Here is a 23,556-nt window from a genome sequence, read left to right as displayed (position 1 = left end):
TAATAAGCATTTATGGCACACCGTAATCAATTCATTTATCAAATCAGTACTGTATGTGCCAGGTCATGTTGCTTTGTCCAATGTAGCCAAAAGATGATTACTGGGCCCTCACTAAGTGTTAGACCTTTGTAACTTCTAGAAAAAAGGCTCAAATGAATGGGTGAGATGGAAGCCCACACAATGTATAAACATATCCTGGATGATATTGTCACTTGGGCCATGTCATTGGGCCTGTGACTTCTTAGTGTGCTGGGAATAAGGCTGAGAAGGCTTAAGGACCAAGTTCAACATGAGGAATCCCTCCTTGTGCTAGCTGGCCACCCTAGTCATCCCAAGGCGGTCCAGCGGGAGAGAGCGGTTGATCCCAATCTAGCGGGTCGCCAGCAGGAGACAAACGCTCTGTAGCCACATCATTGCCAGGGCTCCCAAACATTGTCTTCTCCTAGGAGGCTTGGAGAGCCGAGGCATATTGGCCTGGGTCGCGGAGGCTGGTTTGAAATCAGGTGAACTTGTAACCAAAATCTCTTCCAGAATCTTGACTACCCCGCAGACACAGAACCTGCCTATTTCCCTCCCGAAGCACTCACTCTAGTCTGTGTCGAGCATCTTCTAATGCATAATAGCATCGAACTTGCCTGGATAATAGCAAGGACTGTTATGGTCCTGAGGTCACAGACAGGGAAAGTAAGCTTGGAGAGGACACAGAGCCAGGATTTAAACTCAAGCCCTGATTCCTCAGGGCAAGAGCAGAAGGTAGAGCTGGAAAAAGAGGCAAGAAGGAGGGAGGAAATCAGAGGAGAGGGAGGTGGGAAGGATAAGAGACGGGGATGAAGAAGAAAATGAGGCCAAAAGGTGCCTCAATTTTCCCAGAAGCAGAGAGAAAGGATTATATCTGCTCTCTGTTCTTTGTCTACAGAGGATTAGCCTCAGGATACCAAACCCCCATATGCAAATCAAAATTCTAATCACAGCATGTTGCCATAGACCCCAGGAATCGGTCACAAGGCCAAAGTTGACTGTTTCTTTTTCTGAGCCGTCTCATAATGGTACATTCTTCCGTTGGCTTCCAGACGTCACTGTTAGTGATAGAGAGGTTTCCCTTGGGCCGTAAAACAATGTCGGTACCTTTGAACGGGATCACCCACCCAGGGATTTGATTCCCAGAGGGTTCATCATTTTCTTCCTCTTTTGGCAAACTTTCCCCCAGTTACCTGCTGTGCACCGGGGATCATGCTAAGCATCGGTGTTGCAGAAATGAATGAGCCACGGTCCCTGTTCTCAAGGGCTCACGATAAAGCCGGATATCCAGGCTCCTGCAGTAGTGATGCCGGACGTAATGTTTATTCATGTGACACAATAAGGTATCTGGGAGACAGAGCAAGGAGAAATGGCAGGCATAACACTAAAGAGAGGAGACAAGGACTGTGTCCACAGATAGAGCACCTAGTCTGGATGCTTAGAGCTTTTGTCTGTCCCACACTGACTTCTCCTTCTCTGACTTCTGATTCTCCTTTAAGGATTCACCTATACTCTCCTTGGATGCCAGATGAGTCCACCCTCAAACTCAAGGTACGGGCACAGGCAAGTGATTCAAACATGGCCCAGCCGAGAAGGGTCATGTGACACAGTTGAGACCAATGGGAGATGGACTGTGTTTTGGCAACAATGCAGTTGGGGAACTGACCTTCCCTGGAGGTTATGACCCAGGTTGGCTCTACCTGTGTTTTCGGGGGAGGAGTTGGGAGGTCCCCCATGACACAAACAGCGTGGAAAATGAGGACAACAAAGAAGTAAGCAGAACCCAGACATGGAGGAAAAACTAAGACATTAGCCTGAGCTGGTTGGAGCCCTTGGGTGCCGTTGTACCTGAGGTCCTATTACCCTCCTGACTTTTCCTTCATGAAATCATTTTAAGTTGGGTTGTATCACTCGTAATTCAAAAAGTTCTGACGATACAATCATGTTTGGTTGTTTTAGGGAAATACATGTTTGAGTGAAAAAGGCAAAGTCAATTTTACGGTTAAACGCCAAACACACATTCCATTCACTGCTGGGTTTAGACCAGCCCTCCGGAGCCTACAGGAGACTTGACCCGACACTATCCTCTGGCTTCTTTGAGACAGAGCAAGTTGTCAGCCTGGAAAAAACCACAGGGGGTCACCGCTAATGTATGGACAGTGTGGACTGGGAGGTGAATGAGTCTATGAACCAGGCAGAAATCTTGGGAGCGCTTTGAGGATAAGCCAATGAGGTCCAAGCCAGGAAGAGAGCACGTGAGGGGTTTCTCTTGGAGACAGAACACTGCAGCTGAGTGATAGATGATACAGTCTGTGACCCTATACCTATATCTCTGGGACATCTGGCTTTGACATCCTTGGGACAATCAGTGGGGAAGTCAGCAACTGCCTTTTATTTTTATTTTTTTTAAAGATTTTTATTTATTTGACAGAAAGAGTGAGACACTGCAAGAGAGGAAACACCACAAGCAGGAGGAGTGGGAGAGGGAGAAGCAGTCTCCCCTCTGAGCAGGGAGCTGATGTGGGGCTCGATTCCAGGACCCTGGGATCCTGACTTGAGCCGAAGGCAGACACCCAACAACTGAGCCACCCAGGTGCCCAGCAACTGTCCTGGTCTCTCTAATGCTACTTCATTTGGAAACATAAATTAATTGGTTTAAATAAGCTAAATCCATTGGGGTTTGATTTAGGGTCTTAAAATCAAAATACATGGGGTGTAGAAAGGACTTTAGTTTCCCTATGTCCATTAGGAATAAGATTTTAGATACCTACTTTCTCTGTGTGGATTCGTCAATATAGTCCACCCAAAAAATGCTTTTTGCATCTGCCGGCAGGGCTGAACTGCTGGGTCTGAATCAGATAAGGTTCTATGCCCTCAGGAAGCCTACACATCTTCCCTGCCTGCAAGCCCATCGTCTTCTATGGTAGTGAGTCGATTCGCTCATTCAGTCAGTCAGTTAACAGTTTTCCTCTTTGTGTACCCTTGCACACCATACACGGCAGAGATAAAGTTCAGAGAGCAGGGTGTTCCAGGAAAGAGCTCTTCTTTGAGGGGGAACTAACTGTTTGATTAATAGAGAACTAAAAAGTCACCTCCTAGACTCCCGCTACACTTCTAAACCTCCCCTTCTTACTACCTTTGTTCAAACTGGAGAATCTACGATTTGCTTTCTCCGTAAATGCGATTGGATGACCCTGTCAGACACAATCCTCAAAGAGTCAGGTATGATGGTGCAGTGGTTAGCACCCCCCTGTGCGGTGTCGTGACCCTGAGTCCAGGTGGCAGCTGAATACTCGGAAGACGGCTAGTCCTAATTAAGTCAGGCTGTAAGTGCGGGATACAAACGCCTTTCAAAGCCTTATTATGAAAGCAGAAAAAGGTGGTAAATTTTCGTATTAATAATCTTTACATCGGGATGCCTGGGGTCTCAGTCAGTTAAGCTCCTGACTCTTGGTTAGGCTCAGGTCAGGATCTCAGGATTGCAGGATCGAGCCCCTGGTCGGACTCCATTCTTGATGCAGAGCCTGTTTGAGCTTCTCTCTCTCCCTCCAGCTGTGAGCACTTGCTTTCTCTCTGTCTCTGTCTCTGTCTCTCTCTCTCAAAAATAAATAAATAAATCTTTTAAAAAACTATCTCTATATTGACTGTGTTGAAATGATAGTATTTTCAGACATTTTGGATTATAGACATATCATTGAAATTCATTTCTCCTGCTTCTTTTTTTCTTAATCCACTGAGCCACCCAGGCGCCCCTTTTATTTTTTTATTTTATTTGTTTATTTATTTATTTGACAGAGATCACAAGTAGGCAGAGAGAGAGGAGGAAGCAGGCTCCCTGCTGAGCACAGAACCCCATGCCGGGCTCGATCCCAGGACCCTGGGACCATGACCTGAATCAAAGGCAGAGGCTTTAACCCACTGAGCCACCCAGGTTCCCTGCTTCTTTTTTTCTTTTTGGAGACATATGGCTACGGCAAATTTTGAAATTACCTACAGGGCTCACGATGTTTTCCGTCAAACAGCAGTGGGTCAGAGCAGGACTCTGGAGTCAGAGGGAAGATTAAAATCTGGCCTCTCGGGGCACCTGGGTGGCTCAGTGGGTTAAGCCACTGCCTTCGGCTCGGGTCGTGATCCCAGGGTCCCGGGATCGAGTCCCACATCAGGCTCTCTGCTCAGCAGGGAGCCTGCTTCCCTTCCTCTCTCTCTCTGCCTGCCTCTCTGCCTACTTGTGATCTCTCGCTCTCTGTCAAATAAATAAATAATTAATTTAAAAAAATCTGGCTTCTCTGTTTAATAACTGTGTGGCACTGAATAACTTACCTTCACTGGGCCTCAGGCTCCGCCTCTGTAAAAGGGATTTTTGACAGTCCCCACCTTGTGACCATGACGCAAGAAAGGAGATGCGTTGTGTCTGCACCAGGCCTGGCACTGAGCTGCTTTTTAGCAAATGCTACCTATTCTGGGCTAAACCTCCAGCATCCCCCCAGGAAAGTCGGGGGACCGAGCTAGATGAGTAGCAAAGTATATGATGGGGATTTGGGTAAGTCTCTAACAGAGTTGTTCCCTTTTGATTTGCTATTTTCCCAAATCTAAAGTTTGCTCGTAAAACGACAGTATTGTTAGTGGGTAGCAGCGGCTGGCTGCCTGAAGAAAGACTAGTTCTCCTGGTCGTTCTTTGTGGCCCCAGAGGGTACGTGCGGTTACTGTGACACATACTGTTAATGTAGGTGGTTTTTCCTGCGAGCCTACCATGGGTCAGACCTTGTGCTAAGCATATTATCTGTCAGTTGTGCTCCCAACAGCCAGCCCAGAAGCACAGGAGGGCCAAGAGATTTGCTCAGGGTCCCCCGGCCAGGAATTGGCAGAGACAGGACTCGACCCATGTCCGTCGGACCCCAAAAGTCAATTTACGTATTGACCGGAGCAGACACATTCCGGGTAATTCCCTGTGGCCGTGAAATCTCAGAGCCTTCTTCAGAGCCTCACAGACTGTTTAGATAGAGGAGCAAATGAGGTTTGCTGCAGGAGTTCCAGATTGTTGCCCCAACAAAAGGGAATCGGAGATTTTATAGGAATGAGAAATTGTGCTTTGGAAAGATGTTCATTCTTTCATCAGAAGGCAGCAGAGAAACATCTGCTGTCAGGACCCCACTCAAGGCAGTCCTTCCCATCCATGGCTCGAAAAACAGGACCAGCCAGAAACAAGGAAGTAGTAGAACTTTGCCTCTGGAGAATTTTCCGGGACCTTACAAACATGACCCCATTAATCCACTCCATACCCGGATGAGATAGGTAGTTGCAAGTTATTACTATTCTCGCTTTTAAGATAGAAAACCTGAAGCCAAGAGAGATTAAGCAGTTAGTCCAAGGTCAAGTAGTGAGCTAGCCCGATCTGGAAATGAAACAATTATCTTCTAAAATTCCACTCAAATACACGAACCGATTGGCCAGTTCCTATGGCGTGCTGATACCTGCTTAGATGCCCTTGCACAGAATGACAGGCTTTTGCCTAAGATATCTGCATCTGCCTTTGGCCGAATTTGTATGGATTGGTTTAATATCAGTGTCCAAACTGACATCAGATTTTTCCAAAATATTGGCTCAAGGCAAATACAGCTCCCAGCTCCAAATGTGGTATCCATTTTACCTAGCTCCGTTACATTTAATCACACCTACACAGCTTTTGGAACATAAAGGGAGAATTGTTCTACAAAGAAGTCCTTCTTGTGTTTTCTTTTTCTTTAGAGATGATCTGTAGCGCATGAAAAGGTTTAGGGGCTTCTGCAGTTTTACTGTGATGTGTACCCTGGGGAACAAGGAGCATACACTGTCTCCAAATTGTACAAAATCTGGAATCCAGTGTGGCTCACCTTTGAGCTTACTGCCACTCTTCAGTTCCATACCCCTTACTCTTTCAGCTGTGTACCTCTGACCGTAGGTTAAGTTCCATGAACCAAAGTCACGCATGGGCTGGGGAAAGAGGAGACATTCAGGGGAACTCAGAAAAATCTTTGCTGTGAGCTGACATTGCAAAGGCAGCCCCACGGAGAAAGGGTTCCCTGGAGACAGCACTGGTCGTGATTCCTTGTGTCCAATTTTGCAAAAGGCTCTGCCCTCCGAATGTAATTTAAAAGCAACCATTCTGTTATCAGTTTTGACCGGTCTGGGGCAATGTGAGACATTGATGCACCTGTTGCTGTCTGAAGGGAAACAAGGCCCTGTTTCATGAACGGGGGAGGAGGTCGTCTACATGTTTGGAAATGACAACAGGCTGCACTGAGCTCGCTGGTGAAGAATTCACAGTGGTTACTTTGGGATGTGTTGGATTTCGGTTTCTTGGACCAGCCAAATGAGGCACGTAGAGAAATTCCTCTTCCATGACTTCCTAATTTTCCACGTCCAGGAGATACGGGATTGGTCATCCTAGGAAATTTCAGTTTGGTCTCCCGAGCTGTCCAATTTGTTCAACCTTTCCCGACCCCTTTGCTCCCGTGCTGATGTGGACAGCTCCTTCCAGAAGACCGAACTCGATCTAAGCCAGCTTGTTACCTTGCTAATCATGCACAGATACTGCGGGGCCGGTAGAGGGGGGTGGTAATAGCATCATTTACAAACAACCACGCTATAAAAGGAACTAAGAAAGCCAGGGCATTACCAAAGGAATGCTGAAAACCAAGGCCACATATTGTGGCCAGAGGCCAAGGTCCTTATTCCCCACCAACCTGTGACTAATCCTAGAGCCTTACCTCTTCTTCCAGCTGTGTGCAGCGTCTGGGAGGGAAGGAGAAGTGGTCCCTCCCAGGGGCGCTACCTTGCAATTACTCCTTGTTCGTTCTTCATCACCAGGCCCATGTTCCCTATCATATAAGTTGGGCAGATCTTTTCTGTGTTTTAAAAACCCAGGGTTTTATTGTCCCAAACCGTTGCTCTTGACTTGAGTTCATGTGTTTTGTGGAAGTACGAATGGTAATTACACAAATCTTTCCTGTCCTGTCATTGGCAACAGTCACCAGGAGAATTTAGAGCCCCCAGTCTCCAGATCTGGGAGCTGGTTATTAAATAAGGTCGAGGGAAACCCTGATGTGGCAAATGGGATCTGAACGAGGACCTGCTTGGCAGTAATTCCTGCTAGAGAATGGCTGGGAGTTAGGGACCATCAATTTTATTTCATTAAATATTTTTATCATTTCTGACAATATTGCTACTACTAAGAGTTACCATTCCCATTCATGCAGAATCTATTAAGTGGCTGGCATTGTGTTAAGTGCCTGTTTGATCCTTGTTAAAAAGAAGGAAAAAAAAACCCTTCTAGGGGAGGCGCCTGGGGGGCTCAGTCGTTAAGTAGACTGCCTTCGGCTCAGGTCATGATCTCAGGGTCCAGGGATTGAGCCCCGTATTGGGCTCTCTGCTCAGCAGGGAGCCTGCCTCTCCCTCTCCCCTCCCTCTGCTTGTGTCCTCTCTCTCAATGTCTCTGTCTCTGTCAAATGAATAAATAAAATCTTTAAAAAACAACAACAACAACAAAACAAAACAAAAAAACCAAAACCCTTCTGGGAATGTATTATCCTCTTAGGATGAGAAAACACAGAGAAGCTAAGGAAGTAGCCCAAGGTCACTTCTGGGGATGTGGTGGAGTCAGGGTTTCACATTCCCAGAGCCTGCAAGCCCAAATAGGTCCAGGGGTCAGGCAGGCAACACCCCGGGGTATGGCTGGCCAGGTGTTGCCGTTCAGAGAGGAATGAGGGCAGTGGAGAAACGGAACTATGACTAAGCCTTCACCAAGCTCCCAGCATCCCAGAAAACCTTTTTCGTGCCTTACCGGTTACTTACTCCCAAAAGTTAGCCAGTTATCTTGACTCCTAACCCCATAGATGAATGTTGTCTGTTTCTGTGCTTCGTATGAATGAAATCACACAGCCTGTTCGCTTGTGTCCTTCTGCTTTCACCTAATGTTCTGTGACATCAATTTTATTTATCTGTGTTGTGGCATGTAGCAATACTTCCTTCCCAGTGACTGGTGTTCTCAAATCTATTGCTCGGTCCAGTCATCCAAATACTTTCCAGCTCAGCAGGTAATGAGGAAGACCTCCTTCTCTGAATATGGGTTCTGAACATCGACACAAGCCACTCTAAGACTTTTATATAGACTTTCATGGTTAAAACATTTTTTCCTAAACATTTTCTCATTTATGGCCTCCTTTTCTCATATCCCTTCGGGCAGTTAAGAGATGTATCATTCCCACTGAAGAGATCCGGAAAGAGGGTGCACCACTCACTTCCATGACTTAACATGAATGTTGTCTATTTCTGTGCTTCGTATGAATGAAATCACACAGTCTGTTCGCTTGTGTCCTTCTGTTTTCACCTAATGTTCTGTGACATTCATCTGTGTTGTGGCATGTAGCAATACTTAACATGACTTAACGTGGCAACTTAGATTTTGGTGGAAATGTTGATTGGTTGCCCATCTGAGGCTGAACACACATCCTGTGGCTCCTCTCTGGGTCAAAGCTCTATTCGAAGGAAAAATAAACCAGTCTCTAACGTCATTTCATTTCGCTGTACATCCTACTCCCCTGTGCATTTGATGTTTGCCTCCTGTCTTATTTGAAAATTTGCATTCCCTTTGTGACGAAGAGAACATGAGTGCTTCCTCCAGGGAGAGGGATTTAGGTTCTAGGTTCTCACTTGCAGAATGGATGAACACAAGAACGTGAAACCAAGAGAGGGAGAGTAAGATGTTATTTGAGCCCCTGGAACAAGCCACATCTGAAACCCACTATGTCTAAACCGTTGGTTGCATGAGGCACTTGTGTGTGTGTGTGTATATCTATATTTATTTTTACTAAAGTTATCTTGTGTTCATTTTTTTTGTTGTTCTTTATTTGGGGGGAGATACTTGCAAAAGAGAAAAAAATCCTAACCGATAGCTTTATTTGAATAAGCATTCATATTTCTTTTTCCCATCAGCCACACTGCCTTTATCCAGTGAGTCGCAGGTATGCGGACATGGAGGTTTTGTCTTGGATGTATGCAAGGGCTTTCTCCTGAGTCCTCTTCATGTGGAATCACAGCAGTTGGCACAGACAGCAACTGTTTTTAAACTAGAGTACACCAGGCTTTGCCTTAACCCCGGGAAAGGGTCTTCTCTGCCCACATAGATCATTTCTGCTGTCGATGCCTAAGCCAGTCAACAGGGGGAAGGCAAGGCGAGAGAGAGCAGAGGTACTTTCAAATAGAAGAAGAAAACTGTCCAAAGGGTGAAGCTGCTGATTCAATAATTTTGGTCCAAAAGGCTTTTGGAGCTGTTTTCTTCTCTAGCCTGTGTGTCTTCTGCACTGAGACAGAGATCTGACCATCTCTGGACATCTGCATTTGAAAGTCTGTCAAAAAGAGCCGGGTAAAAAGTAACTACTGCGGAGAAACCTGCCAAGCACGACCTCACCCAAGTGGTGAAGGTCAACATCGAGAGTGAGAAGTCATGTTGATCATAGGTACCGATGTGGTGAGAATGGCATTCTACCTCGGCGGTCTTCCTCCTAAAACCCATACCCCTGGTCTGATCCTGAGGGGGAAAAAAAAATCCCAGGAGAGGGGCAACCCGCAATATATATCTGACCCATACTCCTCAAAACTGGCAAGGTCTTTATCAGTGTGAGAAACGCATGGCCAAGAGGTGCCCAAGGAGACCTGACAAGTCATGAAATGCACTGTCTGGATTGCGATCCTGGAATAGGAGAAGGACATCAGGAAAAACTAAGGAAATTGGAATGCAGCACAGACTTAAGTGAATAGAATGACATAGAGATATTTTGTTAATACCATTATATGCATGTTGGTTCAATTAGTGCACAAGTATACTGTACTAATAAAGTATGTTAATAATAGAAAAACTGTTTGTGGGAAGGAAGTTTATATGGTAACTCACGGTACTATCTGCTCAAGGTTTCTGTAAACCTGAGGCTGTTCTAAAAAATAAAATCTATTGGGCTCCTGGGTGGCTCAGTTGGTTGGGCAACTGCCTTCGGCTCAGGTCATGATCCTGGAGTCCCATACTGGGGCGGAGCAGGGGGAGGTCCATGCTCCGTGGGGAATCTGCTTCTTCTTCTGGACCTCCCCCCTCTCATGCTCTCTCTCTCTCTCTCTCATTTTCTCTCTCTCAAATAAATAAGTAAGATCTTTTAAAAAAACTACTAAAAATGATGTTTATCTTAAAAAATCTATTACTGGATTTCTTTTTTTTTTTTTTAAGACTTTATTTATTTATTTGAGAGAGAGAGAAGTCACAAGTAGGCAGAGCAGTAGGCAGAGAGGGAGGGGGAAGCAGGCTTCCTGCTGAGCAGAGAGTCCGATGCTGGGCTCGATCCCAGGACCCTGAGATCATGACCTGAGCCAAAGGCAGAGGCTTAACCCACTGAGCCACCCAGGCGCCCCCATTACTGGATTTCTGTTGCAGCAGGAGGGTTACCTAAAATTCAGAGCTCAAAAGGGCCCTTGAAATGATTACAGTGGTCCACCCACAACATCTTGAGTAACCATGAGCCATGCAGTTAAATATGCCTTCATTGATCGTTTTTCAGTCCTTCTGATTAGTAACAAAGAGAAACTCTTGGTTTAGCCCCGGAAACACTTCTCCAACCATTGCCTATCTCCCTTTTTAACAAAGAAAGAGAAAGTCTAATGCTCAGAACTTCATTTTCATTATTTTTACTGTTCTTCTATTTGCTGAGGCCCATGAATAGAAAATGATCCTACTTTTGCCTTTATGATAATGGCATTTTTTCTTATACTTATTTATTTACTTATAAGGTTTTTTTTTAAGATTTTATTTATTTATTTGACAGAGAGAGAGATCACAAGTAGGCAGGGAGGCAGGTAGAGAGAGAGGAGGAAGCATGCTCCCTGCGGAGCAGAGAGCCCGATGTGGGACTTGATCCCAGGACCCTGGGATCATGACCTAAGCCGAAGGCAGAGGCTTTAACCCACTGAGCCACCCAGGCGCCCCATATACTTATTTAGATAGAAAAACAAGACCACTTAAATTTAAGAATTACTATATAATTCTTATTATACTATACTATATAATACTTATATATAATAATACTATATAATATATAGAATATATATAATAATACTATGTAATACTTATAATTACTATATAAGAATTACTGTATAAGACCTACTGTCTTTAGCTATAGCAAGGGTCAGGAGAGTGGTATTTACATGACTGAAGTTGAGACCCCATGTACTAGTCTATACCCTTCAGCGTCGTGCTCAAGGCCCTCTCCCAACTGGGGACACCTGTCCACTGTCTTGTCACCAGATCCCCCACCATGCAAACCCAAAAGCTCCAAGGTCAAGGGTGGTGATGCCCAGACACTTGGGGCATAGAAGAAGTAGAGAGGCCCCTGGATAGCAGGTGTAAATCCAATGTACTGTCGGGGCTCTCTTTTCCCACATGGCTTGATTTCCACTGGGATCTACGGCCTCGCTGAGCAGCCATCTGTTCTCTCCCAGTATTGGCCAACTGGGGCATTCTTGAAGAACCCAATTCCTTCAGGTCTCTGTGAGCCGAATAGCCACCCTGGAGCCCAAATTTGCAACAGAGATGAACTGGCAGGTGGGAGCGATTAGGATGTGCATCCAGGCCAGTATGTCCCTGGGGCTTGATGCATCCCTGGAACCAAGGGGCTCGCTGAGTATTGGGCTCAAAGCCCAGCTCTACCACATACAATCAGTGGGACCCTGGGTGAGGTACGTAAGCTCCCGCGGGCTCCCCTTCTTTGTCTGAGGAGAATGATGTTTCCTGCCTCATGAGATTACTGGGAGGACAAGTTCCCATGGGCACGGCATTTAGCAACAAGGCCATGCATGTTAGTCTGAGGGCCATGGCCTGGTTCCTAGCAAATGCTCAATCACACCCAATTATTTTGATCTGTGTTCATTTACTAGTAGTACAATCATTATTGTGGATTAGCACTTCTAAGAATTAGAACAGCTCTCCAGTTTTTTTGTAAGAGCCATTCACAGATACAGGCAGGGCAGGTTCTTAAGGTCAAAGCCACACGTATACCCAAATGACATCATACGTATCAGTGGAACTAACGTACGGATTGACCCACAGAGGAGTCCAGCAGTGCGCGGGCTAGTACCTTTCTTAGCAAAAGGAGTGTTTTGTGAGGAAAGAAGCAGAGGCTCCATCTGGCCGGCTGGGTTTACATCATCAAGCTTGAATGCAAGCCGGCTGCTTCAGGAAGTTCTACGAAAGAAGAAATTCTTGTCCAGCAAAAGTTTTTTTTCTACAAAAAGGCAACATAATGAAAAGGGCACGACTGCAGACTGTTCCAAAATGCTCCGGACTGTGGGAGAATTTCACACATAGTGGCTGTGAGCCCATAAAGCAAATGGTATGTCCCCTATGTCATTAGAGGCCAACTGGGGGATATTCTGTCCCATCGTCTCCTCCCCAGAGAATCTTTGGGGATATATATTTCTGTTTTGGAGCCTTGGGGACAGTCTTGGTTTGCAGTGAACTTACCATACATGCTGGAATCGGTCACGTTCTTACTGGGCCTCAGTTTTCCCACCTGCAAAATGAGACTATTGGACACAGGGCATCTAACATACTTTCTAGCTTTGATAATTAGTTACTGTTTGATTTCAATAAGGGTACGATTTGGTAGTTCATTTCTTGGAATACAATTCAAAGCTTTAAAGAAATCAGGAGCTGGCTCCCCACCATGATCCCAGTTGGGCTGTGAAGGCTGGATGATTTGTGTGTTTTTCTGGATGATTTTGTGTGTGCAACCAAGGGTATCCAGGGCTAACTATTATTGCTGCCCGCCCAGCTTTCTTGTCCCTCTCTTCTAGAATAAAGCCCATTTTTTTCCCCTTTGGAGAGTGCCCTGCCCACATCAGTGAGGCTGTCAATCACTGGGCCTCTCCCTCCCAACTGCGTGATCCAAAAAGGACAGTAAGATTCCCTTTAGGGAGCTAATGTGGAGGCTTGAAATGAGAGGGTTCCTGCCCTTCAACCCCAGAATGCTCAAAGCTGTTGGGAGTCATCTTTGCCACCAAGTAGAAAGAACCCAGCAGGGACTGACATCAACCCAAGGGAAGTTAAGAGGAAACGGGAAAAAGAGAAAGGGAGGGAGGCAGGAGAGGAAGAAAGGGAAAGAGAAAAGGTGGGGAGGAGGAGAGGAGGGAGGGATAGAAGAGAGAAGCAGGGGGAGGTTGAGAGAGAGGAAAAACCAAGGGGATGGGATGGTGGGAAGGAAGGAAGAAGGGAGATCCCGCCAATGACTTAATTTCTTAATATGAACCTCCGGATTCAGCTACGTGTCAAGCGAAATTTGTGCCTTGCTCCCTCCTGTGAAGTGAGTATACAACTTTCCTCAGCCATCCTTTTTTCTGCAAGACCTTAGGTTCCTCAAATGAACACCCGTGACCCCAAAAAGATTAGAAACCACCACAATCGGAACATTTATTAGAGATGGAATGAACTCACTTCAGAAAGAAACAAAGTTTATTTGATGAATATAAATAAGGCGATCAGCACAAAGTACTCCTCATACACATGATAACAAAGTTATGAACTGTACATACCTTGTATGCTGTTGTACTTCTACTAGACACGAGGTTACAATGACTGGCTAATACATGCCCACTGGTAGTTTCTGAGGGTTCCTTAGTTTTATGTATTGTTTTCATATCGAAGTCCATAATCACATGGTCAATATTCACAACCCACATGCCACTCACTTGGAGAAAAATTACAAGAAGCACTATCAAACAAGGGTCTCCGGGAATTAGATACACTGACCCCTGGTAGCATTCAAACGTTACTCTACACAAACACATCTCAGAGAGAGCCTATGTCAACACATTTGCGGTCTCATCATAAACACTGTTTAAAAAGTAAATTGAAACCCATTTTCAAATGAAAGTTGACACGCTGTTAACGTGCATACTGGATACACAAAAATCATTAAATACAAAATCGAGACTGTACATCAAAACCAAATGGGGTATAAAGTACAAGCCTGTTTTTGCACAGAGCAAGAAGACCAACTTCTCCTAAATGTTAGCCTCCACTTTTTTTCCCCAACTTTATTATGATTAGAAGGGTACCTGCTAATGTTTGCGCAAAGGAAATATCTCCCCAACATCACAGTGTTTGTTGTAAACCCAGAGACTCTTTTTGTGAAAAAGGGAATTTTTTTTTGGTAACCCCCAAAACATCAGAGAATATTACACGAAATGGGAAAATGTGCTATGTCAGATGGAATTTAATTTTTAAGGGACTAAGTAATATGCCCCCATAATGGTGAGATTGATAATACTTTAACCCAACAAAAGTGGGGCCAAAAAATGCCCCCTCAAACAACAGCTGTGATAAAATTGGCACATACTGAGTAATAGCTAACTATACGTGGTTGGTTGCTTTTTCTGTTTCGAGGACCCTAGTTTCCCTAGTGGGTTTCCTACACCTGCTTCAAGTATTCAGTTGCAGAGTTCAGGTCAGGATCCGGCTGCAGGAGGCGGGGAGGACCGCCTTTTTGAGGACACCCAAATTGTTCACAGGGACACACTTACGTGTCCTGGGTTTTCAGTACGACATCATGTCAAAATGTGCTATAAACATTTGCAAAGAACTCTGCTCTCTTCTCCAGCCGAGATCCTAAAACCCTTTGATAGTTAAAGGACAAACTTTTTAAACATGAATGTATTTGGATTGTTTATGCGACACGAAAGCTTTACGTAGTTCGCTATACTTACTGACGACAAGAACAAAGCCAGAAGCAAGAAACCTGCTTGGATATATTACTCCTAATGCACCAAGGATGAACAGTGCAACTCAGACACAGTTTCATCTTCCCCGACAAATAAGGTGTCTGTCTTTTAAATATCTCTATGGCTCACGGGAGAGGTCTGGAGTTCATTGCACCAACATTTTGAAAAGTGATAATAACAACTAAATTCAATGCAAGACTTCAGGAGCATCTGTGTGGAATCCTTCCCACAGCAGCAGAGAAAGACAACTGTATTTATTAAGGCCACTCATGCTTTACTTCACTGTTTATCCTCGTAAGAATGTAGATTTTCGTCTCCCACTTGTGTACCTGTGGAAGGCTTTCTTCCATTGATGAGAAAGTGGATCAATGCGAGAGTTGCACATGTTTGCCAAACTGGTTGTGAGTTTTATGCAGTTAAAACCACCTTCCTTATTGTTTCATTTTCAGAGAAAGCAGTAGGAGTTAAATCCTCCTTAGTACCATGTAACGTTTGGAAAAGACCTCCAAATTTGGTCTCTTTCCCTGGCATGTGCTTTACATAATGACTCTGTACCCACACACGTGTTGTGTAGAGCTATATACAGATACACAGCTTTTGTGATTATTCCTCATTCATCAATGTTTTCATGTTTGATGCTGAAAATGCTTTGGAATCCATGTTGGAGACATTAAAAAAAAAAATGAGAAATGACCCTTCATTTCCAGAAGATCTAAGCTTACACTCGTTGCACAGCATTTGAATCTGGAAATGTGAATGAGTCCTAGCTTCTCCATGGAGACCTGCGCGTATGGGAATGGTAAGAGCCTGAGGCTCGGGTACGTCCCCGCCACGGGGATGTGTGGGCCACATGGAATAGAAGGGCGCGGGTGCCTCAGGCTGTTGCCACTCTCCAGCACAGAAACAGGGTAGATAGGATCATGAATGATTGATTTGGACATGCCATGCTTTGTCAGAGACACACACCATGTTCTCATAAGGCGATTTCTTGGCAAGTATTAGTGGTTTAAAAAATTGATTTCATTTCCAACCTGGCCCAGAGGTAACTACTGGTTACACCATCAAAATATGGTTCTTCAAACAGCGGATTAAAGAAATAGAGGAGGGTAAAGGCTCACCATTTTTGGTGTTTTGGTTTCTTCGTCAAACACTCCATGCATCCTGGTGTACAAACACTGCCAACACCACTCACTCACAGAATTTACACTTTTTGATAATCTGATGCCTTAGGAATGACCACTTCGACTGAACCAGCAGCAGAACCGGAGATGAAGCGAGTGGTCCAAAAGAAGCTGAAGCCACAGTTAAAGTCCCACGGAGTTCAAGTTTATCCCACGATGTTGAAGGAACATAAATAAAATGTATCAAAGAATGATTCAGAAGGGATGATCACATTTTGAACACCCAAATCCCGACTCCCCTCCCACCCAAAAATGGAGGATCTGTCATTTTCCTCCTCCTCCTCGTTCTTCCTGCCCAACATATCTGAATCCATGAGAAATGACATGAGAGGATAAAGGAAATATCAAGTCGAACAGAACTGTGCGCCATAATGAAAATGAAAAGCTCCTCTTCGGTCCTGATGCACGTTCCAGGTGGTGATGGCCAGTGAGGTGAGCCACGCTGCAAGAGATTATCAGAACATGGCTGCAGAGCTGCATTTCCCCTTTAGTTAGCTCTTCTGATAGCTGCAACAAGAAAGCACAACATTTATCAGGGAAAGCAACTGCCACTGAAGAGGAGCTTACAGATAGAGCCAGATAGAGCTGATAGGGCCAGCCTTCCCATACCCCACCCCTGCATGGACCCTCTACTACTCGCTTTGGTTGGGGTTGGTTGGCAAGGGGAGGAAGCACAGAGGAAGGACAGAGTGAACACGAAGTTAAATTATGTCCTGTAAACACCTTTGAGAAGAGGCCTCTTTCAAAAGATGTCGCATACAGGTGTAGAGGTCTCTTGATAGGCAATGAGAAAGTGAAAGGAAATATACCAAAATGTTCCAGGGACCACTTCTACGTGATCAGAGTATGTGTTTGGGTTTTTTCTCTCCACGCTTTTCAACAATGAGTAAGGTTCTTAAACTATTTTTAACTTCATGTTATAGACACTAGAGCGTTAAGGATGGTCAGGACTCCAGAAAACTTAACATTTGCTTCCAAACCAGCTGAGACCAACAGGTTCGAAGAATACTGGACCCAGCCATTTCCACTGTGAGGTGTGATGCAGAGCAATGGGAAACAGGGACTCAGAGACTGGCACACAGATGTTCACAGCAGTGTTGTTCACAATAACCAACAGGGAGGGGGAAAAAAAACCCCATCAGGCATCTATAACCAAAAGGAATGGATAAACACATGTGGTATATACATACAGTGGAATATTACTCAGCTCTAAAAAGAAACGAAGTTCTGATTCACGCCACAATATGAATGACATTGGAAGACCTCACAGCAGCGAAATCAGTGAAAGGGGCCAGACACAAAGGACAAACACTGTATGATTCCACTTACACGAAATATCTCAAAGAGATACATTTGTGGATGCAGAAAATAGATTAGAAGACGGCCAGGGGCTGGAGGGGAGGAGAAATGGGGAGCTATTGCTTAGTGGGTATAATTAAGCTATCTTTTGGGATAGTGAGAAAGTTCTAGAAATGGACAGTAGGGGTTGTACAACCCTGTGTAGGCACTGAATGCCTCTGAATTATGCTTAAGTTGTCCACTTAAATAGTTAAAATGGTGCATTTTAATGTATGTTTTGCTACAGGGAAAACATTTTGAGAAAGGATATTGAATAGAAAAGAACAAAACAACGTTGGCCACCCCCATCCCCCCTGCATGCGAAGATGTGCGTGCTTGACCCTAAACATAAATGGAACAGCCAGCCATCCGCATGCGTCATGCTCTGGGGCACAGGGAAGCAGGAGCACCCCATGCTTCCTCACCGCCCCATCAGGAGGGCCAGGGGTGGAACACAAGTGCAGCCTGGGAAGAATCAGTAAAATGGGTAGCAAGAGAGGCCTGGCCCAGAGGACCCTTCAGGAGATGACTGGCTCCCCCCGCTGATACTCATTATCATTCACATATGGCCTTTGAATACTATTCCGGGCACATGGCAATAGAGCAGCTCTCTGGGGAATATGGCAGTGAGAGGAAAAGATCAAACACACGCGTGCGCACACACACACACACACACACACACACTCACACATGTGTGAGCCACCTTTTGAATAGAGCCTGCACTGTCTGAATTGGTGGTCAATGCACAGAATTTCTTGAGCCAGACTGACTAACGAGAGCGCCGAGACCCCAGTGTCCGTACAGGTAGGCGGTTACTCCCAGCCCTGGTTAAACAGTACAAACGAAATATGTGGCTTGGATGAACTCTGCTAATTCATACTCTGAGGAGTTTGGTGTAGCCCTTCTGGTTAAGAAACTTGAATTGGGGCAAAAAAAAAAAAAATGACTTTTGCAGAGCCAGAAAGCTAGGGAGTTCCTAGAGCAGATCATATTACTTATTCTGGCACATAAAATCTCTGCAAACTTCGTATGAAAATTGTAAGTCAGAGCACGCTTTCTGCTTCATGAGCTGTGCATAGCTCTAATTCTTTTGTGCATTAAGCATTTCTTAATCATCCTTTTAAAGGGTTGACCAATATATTAAAAGGCCACATGATTAAAAGGTAAAGAGAAACCCAAAGTAGTACTAAAATGCACCGGTCATATTTTACAGATGGGGAAACGAGTGAAAAATAATTACAGTGAATGCCTGATGTCCTTGATGTTTTTCCAAGATAAAGTAGCAAAGAACAATCATTTATTCAGTTGAGAGAAAGATTTCCAGCTGGGTAGCAGGTCACTAGGCAAAATACAGTGCCTCACTAGGGCCGTGCACGGCTTTGGGGCGAGGTTTGCGCTGTGGAAGAGAGAACACTCAGAAACGGTTTGCTGCTCCTTCCACTGGACAATCCATTCACCGGGAGGCCGAAGTGGCTTTGAAAGAAAGACTCAGATGATGGTTCCCAGCAGTTAGAAATGCAGATGATCCCTTGCTGGGGGACAAATAAGCCTGTGCTTTAAAAAAAAATGAAAAACAGGAATGAGGCAATCCAGGCAGCCCCCCACGGCGGGATAATCTCTGGCCAGTCCCGCCTCACCCGGAGGGTCACAGCTGCCCACTCTGTTTCCGAGCATCTTCTCCTGAAGCACCCGACTCGGGGTGCTCACCGGTGCCCCCGACAGCCTTGTTTCTAAGGACGTCACCTCCATCTTGGGTTCCCTGCGTGCAACCTGCAATTACCATCCCACTGCCCTGGAGTGAGGAAGGATGCTAGCCGGACCGGCCCCTCTCTCTCCAGCCCCACGCGCCCCGCTCCACCTGTGCTGGACTTGCTTCTGCTCGAAGCTCTCCTTTCTCCTCGCCTCACAGCCCGGCCTGTCTGATGAGCATTTACACCAACCCTCCATGCGCCTGATGCCCGCCCACTCTGTGGTCTCAGTTTAGGCATCACTTCCTCCCTGGAGGCCTTGCCTGACCCTGCTGAGTGTGGGATGTAGCACAAGAAGTCTCACACACACTTCACTGTCCCCTTGTGGTGATGTGTCTGGACTTTAACTATCCAGCATGGCAGCCACCGACCACACGTGGGTACCTTGAAATGTGTTGGTTCAAACTGAGATGTGCTCTAAGTGTGAAATAGATACCAGATGTCCAAGATTAAGTAATAACTTATTCTTTTATATTGATTTTAAATGATTATAAATTAATATATTGAATTTTAGATTCAGTATGAATTTAGTTTTTTTTATTTTCCTCTGAGTTTATCTAATTTTTAAGTGTTTCTCAAAATTCCAGTTAACACACAGTGTGATATTGGTTAGTATGAATTTCATTTTGTTAATATTGACTTCATATTAAAATAATATTTTGGGCATATTGGATCAAGTTAAGTAGAGTACTACAATTAATTTCTCCTGTTTCTTATTACTATTTTTTTTTTTAGATTTTATTTATTTATTTGTGAGAGAAAGAAAGAAAACACAGTCACAGGGGGATCAGCAGGCAGAGGGAGAAGCAGGCTCCCTGTTGAGAAAGGAGCCCCATGGGGGACTCGATCTTAGGACCCTGGGATCATGACCTGAGCTGAAGGTAGCGGCTTAATTGACTGAGCCACCCAGGCCTCCCTCTTATTACTATTTTTAATGTGGCCACAAGAAAACTGAAAACTCCTGATGTGGCTTCCTTTATATTTCTATCTGAATAACCCTGGTCTGGGCTGTAAATCTAGGAGGGAGGGGCCAGGCGGATCTTGCTCATTTATCATCCCCTGTCCTTTGCACAGTTCGTGGAACAAATTGATTCACTCATGCATCCACAGGTATGAGAGGGCATCCAGAGTAGACAGAATCCCACCCCCTACCAAGATTTCCTGCTCTGATCCCTGAGACCAAGACTATGAACATCTCACCCCATGATTATGCCAGCTTGCAGAAGTCACTGGCCGCTGGTTAATGAAGAGGGACAATCTGAGGGGACCTAATGTAATCGCAGGAGCTTTCAATAGCAGAGGCTTTTTCTCTAGCGAGTAGTGGAAGAGAAAGGGAAACTTCAAACATAATTGGGGTTTGCTGTGTTGAGATGGAGGGGAATCATGGGACAAGGACTGAGAGTGTCCCACACAGTCAAAATGCAGCCTGCAGCTGACAGCCAGCGAGAGAACGGGGCCCTCAGTCCTACAACCACAAGGAACAGAATCTGCCGGCAACTTGGATGAACTTGGAGGCGGGCGCTTTCCCCAGGACCTCGGGTCAGCGTTGTCCAGCTTGGTCAACACCTTGACTTTGGCCTCATGAGACCCTAAGGGGAGAACCCAGAGGAGCGTGACTTGGCTTCTGATGCATAGAAACTGTGGGAAAATAAATGGGTGCTGTTTTCGTCACTGAGTTTGTGTTAATTTGTTGTGCATGGATAGGAAACGAACACAGCTTCTTTCTGTGTCAGGCAGTGTACCTGGTGCTGAGGGCACAGTAGTAACAAAGACTGACAGAATCTGCACTCTCATGAAGCCTGTATTTTTAGGAGTAAGACAGCCAATAAACAGATACACAAATAGATAAGAGAATAAGGATTAAAAAAAAAAAATCTGTGGCTCAAAGGAAATGAACAGGGATCTGTGTGACAGGCCTCCTTAAGACTTACTGATCAGGGGTGCCTGGGTGGTTCAGTGGGTTAAGGCCTCTGCCTTTGGCTCAGGTCATGGTCCCAGGGTCCTGGGATTGAGCCCCAAATGGGGCTCTCTGCTCAGCAGGGAGCCTGCTTCCTCCTCTCTCTCTGCCTCCCTCTCTGCCTACTTGTGATCTCTATCTGTCAAATAAATAAATAAAATCTTAAAAAAAAAAAGACTTACTGATCATATGACAATTATATTTTTCTTAACATGGAACGATGTCCATAATTTTCCAGCAAAGAAAGCAGATTTCAATTCTTCATATGTAGCTCAATCTTATTTTTTGCAGCAACACACTCATAAACATAAACACTTGCAAATGCCTATACCAGAATATTGTTAATAATGATCTCTGGGTGGTGGTTTAAAAGTTTTTTTTAGAAACTTTGTTGTTGCTGCCCTTCTTCGATTTTTTTAAACCAAAGAATGTGTAACTAGTCTCATAGTAGAAGTCTATTTCCATTGTGAAAAGTCCTGACTTGGCTCCGGGGAGGGAACCAAGCCTGCAGTTGGTGTGCCCGGGTGGGGGGGCCTTCGGGGGTGGGGTGGGGGCCTGCAGGGGTGGGGCGGGCAGGCTGAGGCCAGCAATGAGATTCCGGCCCAGGACAAGCGCCCCCAGGAGACCAGGCTATAAACGTGTGGTGTCTCACAAATATTCCTTCAGACTGTTTTTCTTTGGAATAAAGACACCTGCCCGATTATGACTTTCTTCTCCTGCCCTTTCAGTAGTGATTTGCAGAAACTGGCTGGGAGAAAGGGGTCTTTGGTAAACACGGAGGGGTTAAAGGGGAAACTGTTTAATAACAGTAGTAAAACGCAGGCTATTTTTGACATCTGGGTTAATGTCCATTACGCTCCATGTGCTTTCCAAATGTGTGCTGTGCCCCCAGGTACAAAAACAGACACCCATTCACCAGGGCTTTGGACGCCCCTGACATTGCTCACCGTGCCCACATAACAGCAAGCCTCACAAGCTCATTAACAGCTGCCCAAAGACAAGAGATGCTCATTGTAGGGGGGAGGGGGTGGGCAGCAGGCATCCTGCAGAATCACTCCACTAAGTAATTCTGCTCACAGGAAAACCCAATAGAGTCGTTTCTGCTCAAAAAAAAGGAAAAAAATTCTATAACTACATCTGTGTTATTACTTAACATCTTTTAAAACGGGGTGGAATGGGTTTCCCGTTTTTCTCATGAAGATTTATTTATTATTGTTGTGATCAAAGTGGCAACAAATTATGTTAAATCATTTAATTTTCTTGATAGGAGCAACCACCTTGAAGCCATAATTCAAAAATATGAGTGGAGAGCAACATTTTACCTTGCAAGTGGCCTCCTACAGCTCCACAGGGCAATAAAATGTAACACTTGAGAGCCCGAAGGGCTGGAGGGGGGGGCGGGGCCCAGCCAGTGCTCAGCTCAGAATTGCAAACTGCTGTTCGGGATGGTAGAGCCTTCTGGACCGGGCAACAGAGAGACTCTGGATTTGGATTTCAACTGCTGGTTGTATGTGCTGAGTAGGACTCATCCACAGTGTTTTAAAGAAAGGAAATCAAATGCACGGTAGCATAAACTGCTAGGTCTCCTTAGGACTTATTTCTGTAGTTATTATTGTAGTCAGAATTACTCATAGCTAATGTTTGGTGCGCGCCATCTGCCGTGGAGCCCTGTGATTTTGCTCCAACGATATCAAACTCGAGAGTGCCACGGTTTAACTGGTGTGACAGCCCCTGAAACGGATGAGGAAACTGAGGCCTCCAGGGACTGAATGCTTTAGGTCAAATTCCCACTTCCTGGGGTCTGACTTGAACCCTTATCTTTTTGCTTTTAGAGCCCATTCTCTTTACTATGATGCCAGAATTTTCTAGATCTTGGTCCTTTGTTTTCCACCTTCCCAATTTTTGTATGCTTTGTAACACCTGTCACGTTTAATTGATAATTTTCCTTAAAATCTTTTTTCTAAAAATTTTAATGTCCCTTTTAAGAAAGGTTTTTAATGTGTTTGTTTATGATTGAAAATTAAAAAAAGATTTATTTTAATGCTGTAACGGGGTCAGTATTTGTCTAATACACCTTATAAGAATTGCCTGTTAAAATTATAGTGTCCAAGAAGCACCTAAAGCTATCTTCTTGGGGACATGCAGGGCGCAGCCTGCGCCTCTCAGAGACCATTGCCGCCACCTAGCAGCGGCCTCCTGCCGGTGGCACCCGGCGTGGGTCATCGGGCTCACTCATTCTCATCCCCAGGGCCACCAGCCATTCTCAGCACCGTCTCAGTTGAAATTTTAGGCCGGGCTAGGATGGGCCAGCTTTTCTCTTCTCTTTTCAAGGGCAGACAGCGGCAGAAGGGAAGGTCAGAAAACTGCCGTTCAACACCAGCATTAGGCACTCTGTGCAATTTTTAAAACATCGATTGAATAGAAATGTGCTTTTAGTTGTAAGTTTCCTTAAGATAATACTTCCTCAGCCTGAGGCAGTGCCCCTAAACCAAAGGGCTTTGTTACTTTACTCCAGGATTTC

The 23,556-nt window shown here is 45.1% G+C and overlaps 1 protein-coding gene across 10 annotated transcripts in view; it reads right to left on the bottom strand.

Moving 5' to 3' along the window:
- Positions 1–13,474: 13,474 nt before the first annotated feature.
- The window catches only part of ERC2 (ELKS/RAB6-interacting/CAST family member 2), a 916,980-nt gene continuing 906,898 nt past the window's right edge, over positions 13,475–23,556 (bottom strand). For 7 of the 10 annotated variants that reach the window (XM_044253352.1, XM_044253355.1, XM_044253356.1 and 4 more), the window contains one exon: positions 13,475–16,499. In XM_044253352.1, coding sequence (XP_044109287.1) covers positions 16,257–16,499 — 243 coding nt within the window. In that variant the 3' untranslated portion in view covers positions 13,475–16,256. The remainder of the gene's footprint in view (positions 16,500–23,556) is intronic. The other 3 variants (XR_006385123.1, XR_006385122.1, XM_044253358.1) reach the window with 3 other exon arrangements.

This window comes from Neovison vison, chromosome 6, assembly GCF_020171115.1.
Source record: "Neovison vison isolate M4711 chromosome 6, ASM_NN_V1, whole genome shotgun sequence".
NCBI classification, from domain to species: domain Eukaryota; kingdom Metazoa; phylum Chordata; class Mammalia; order Carnivora; family Mustelidae; genus Neogale; species Neogale vison.
Note: the sequence above shows the minus strand (reverse complement) of the source record. Positions and strands in the feature narration are given on the sequence as shown.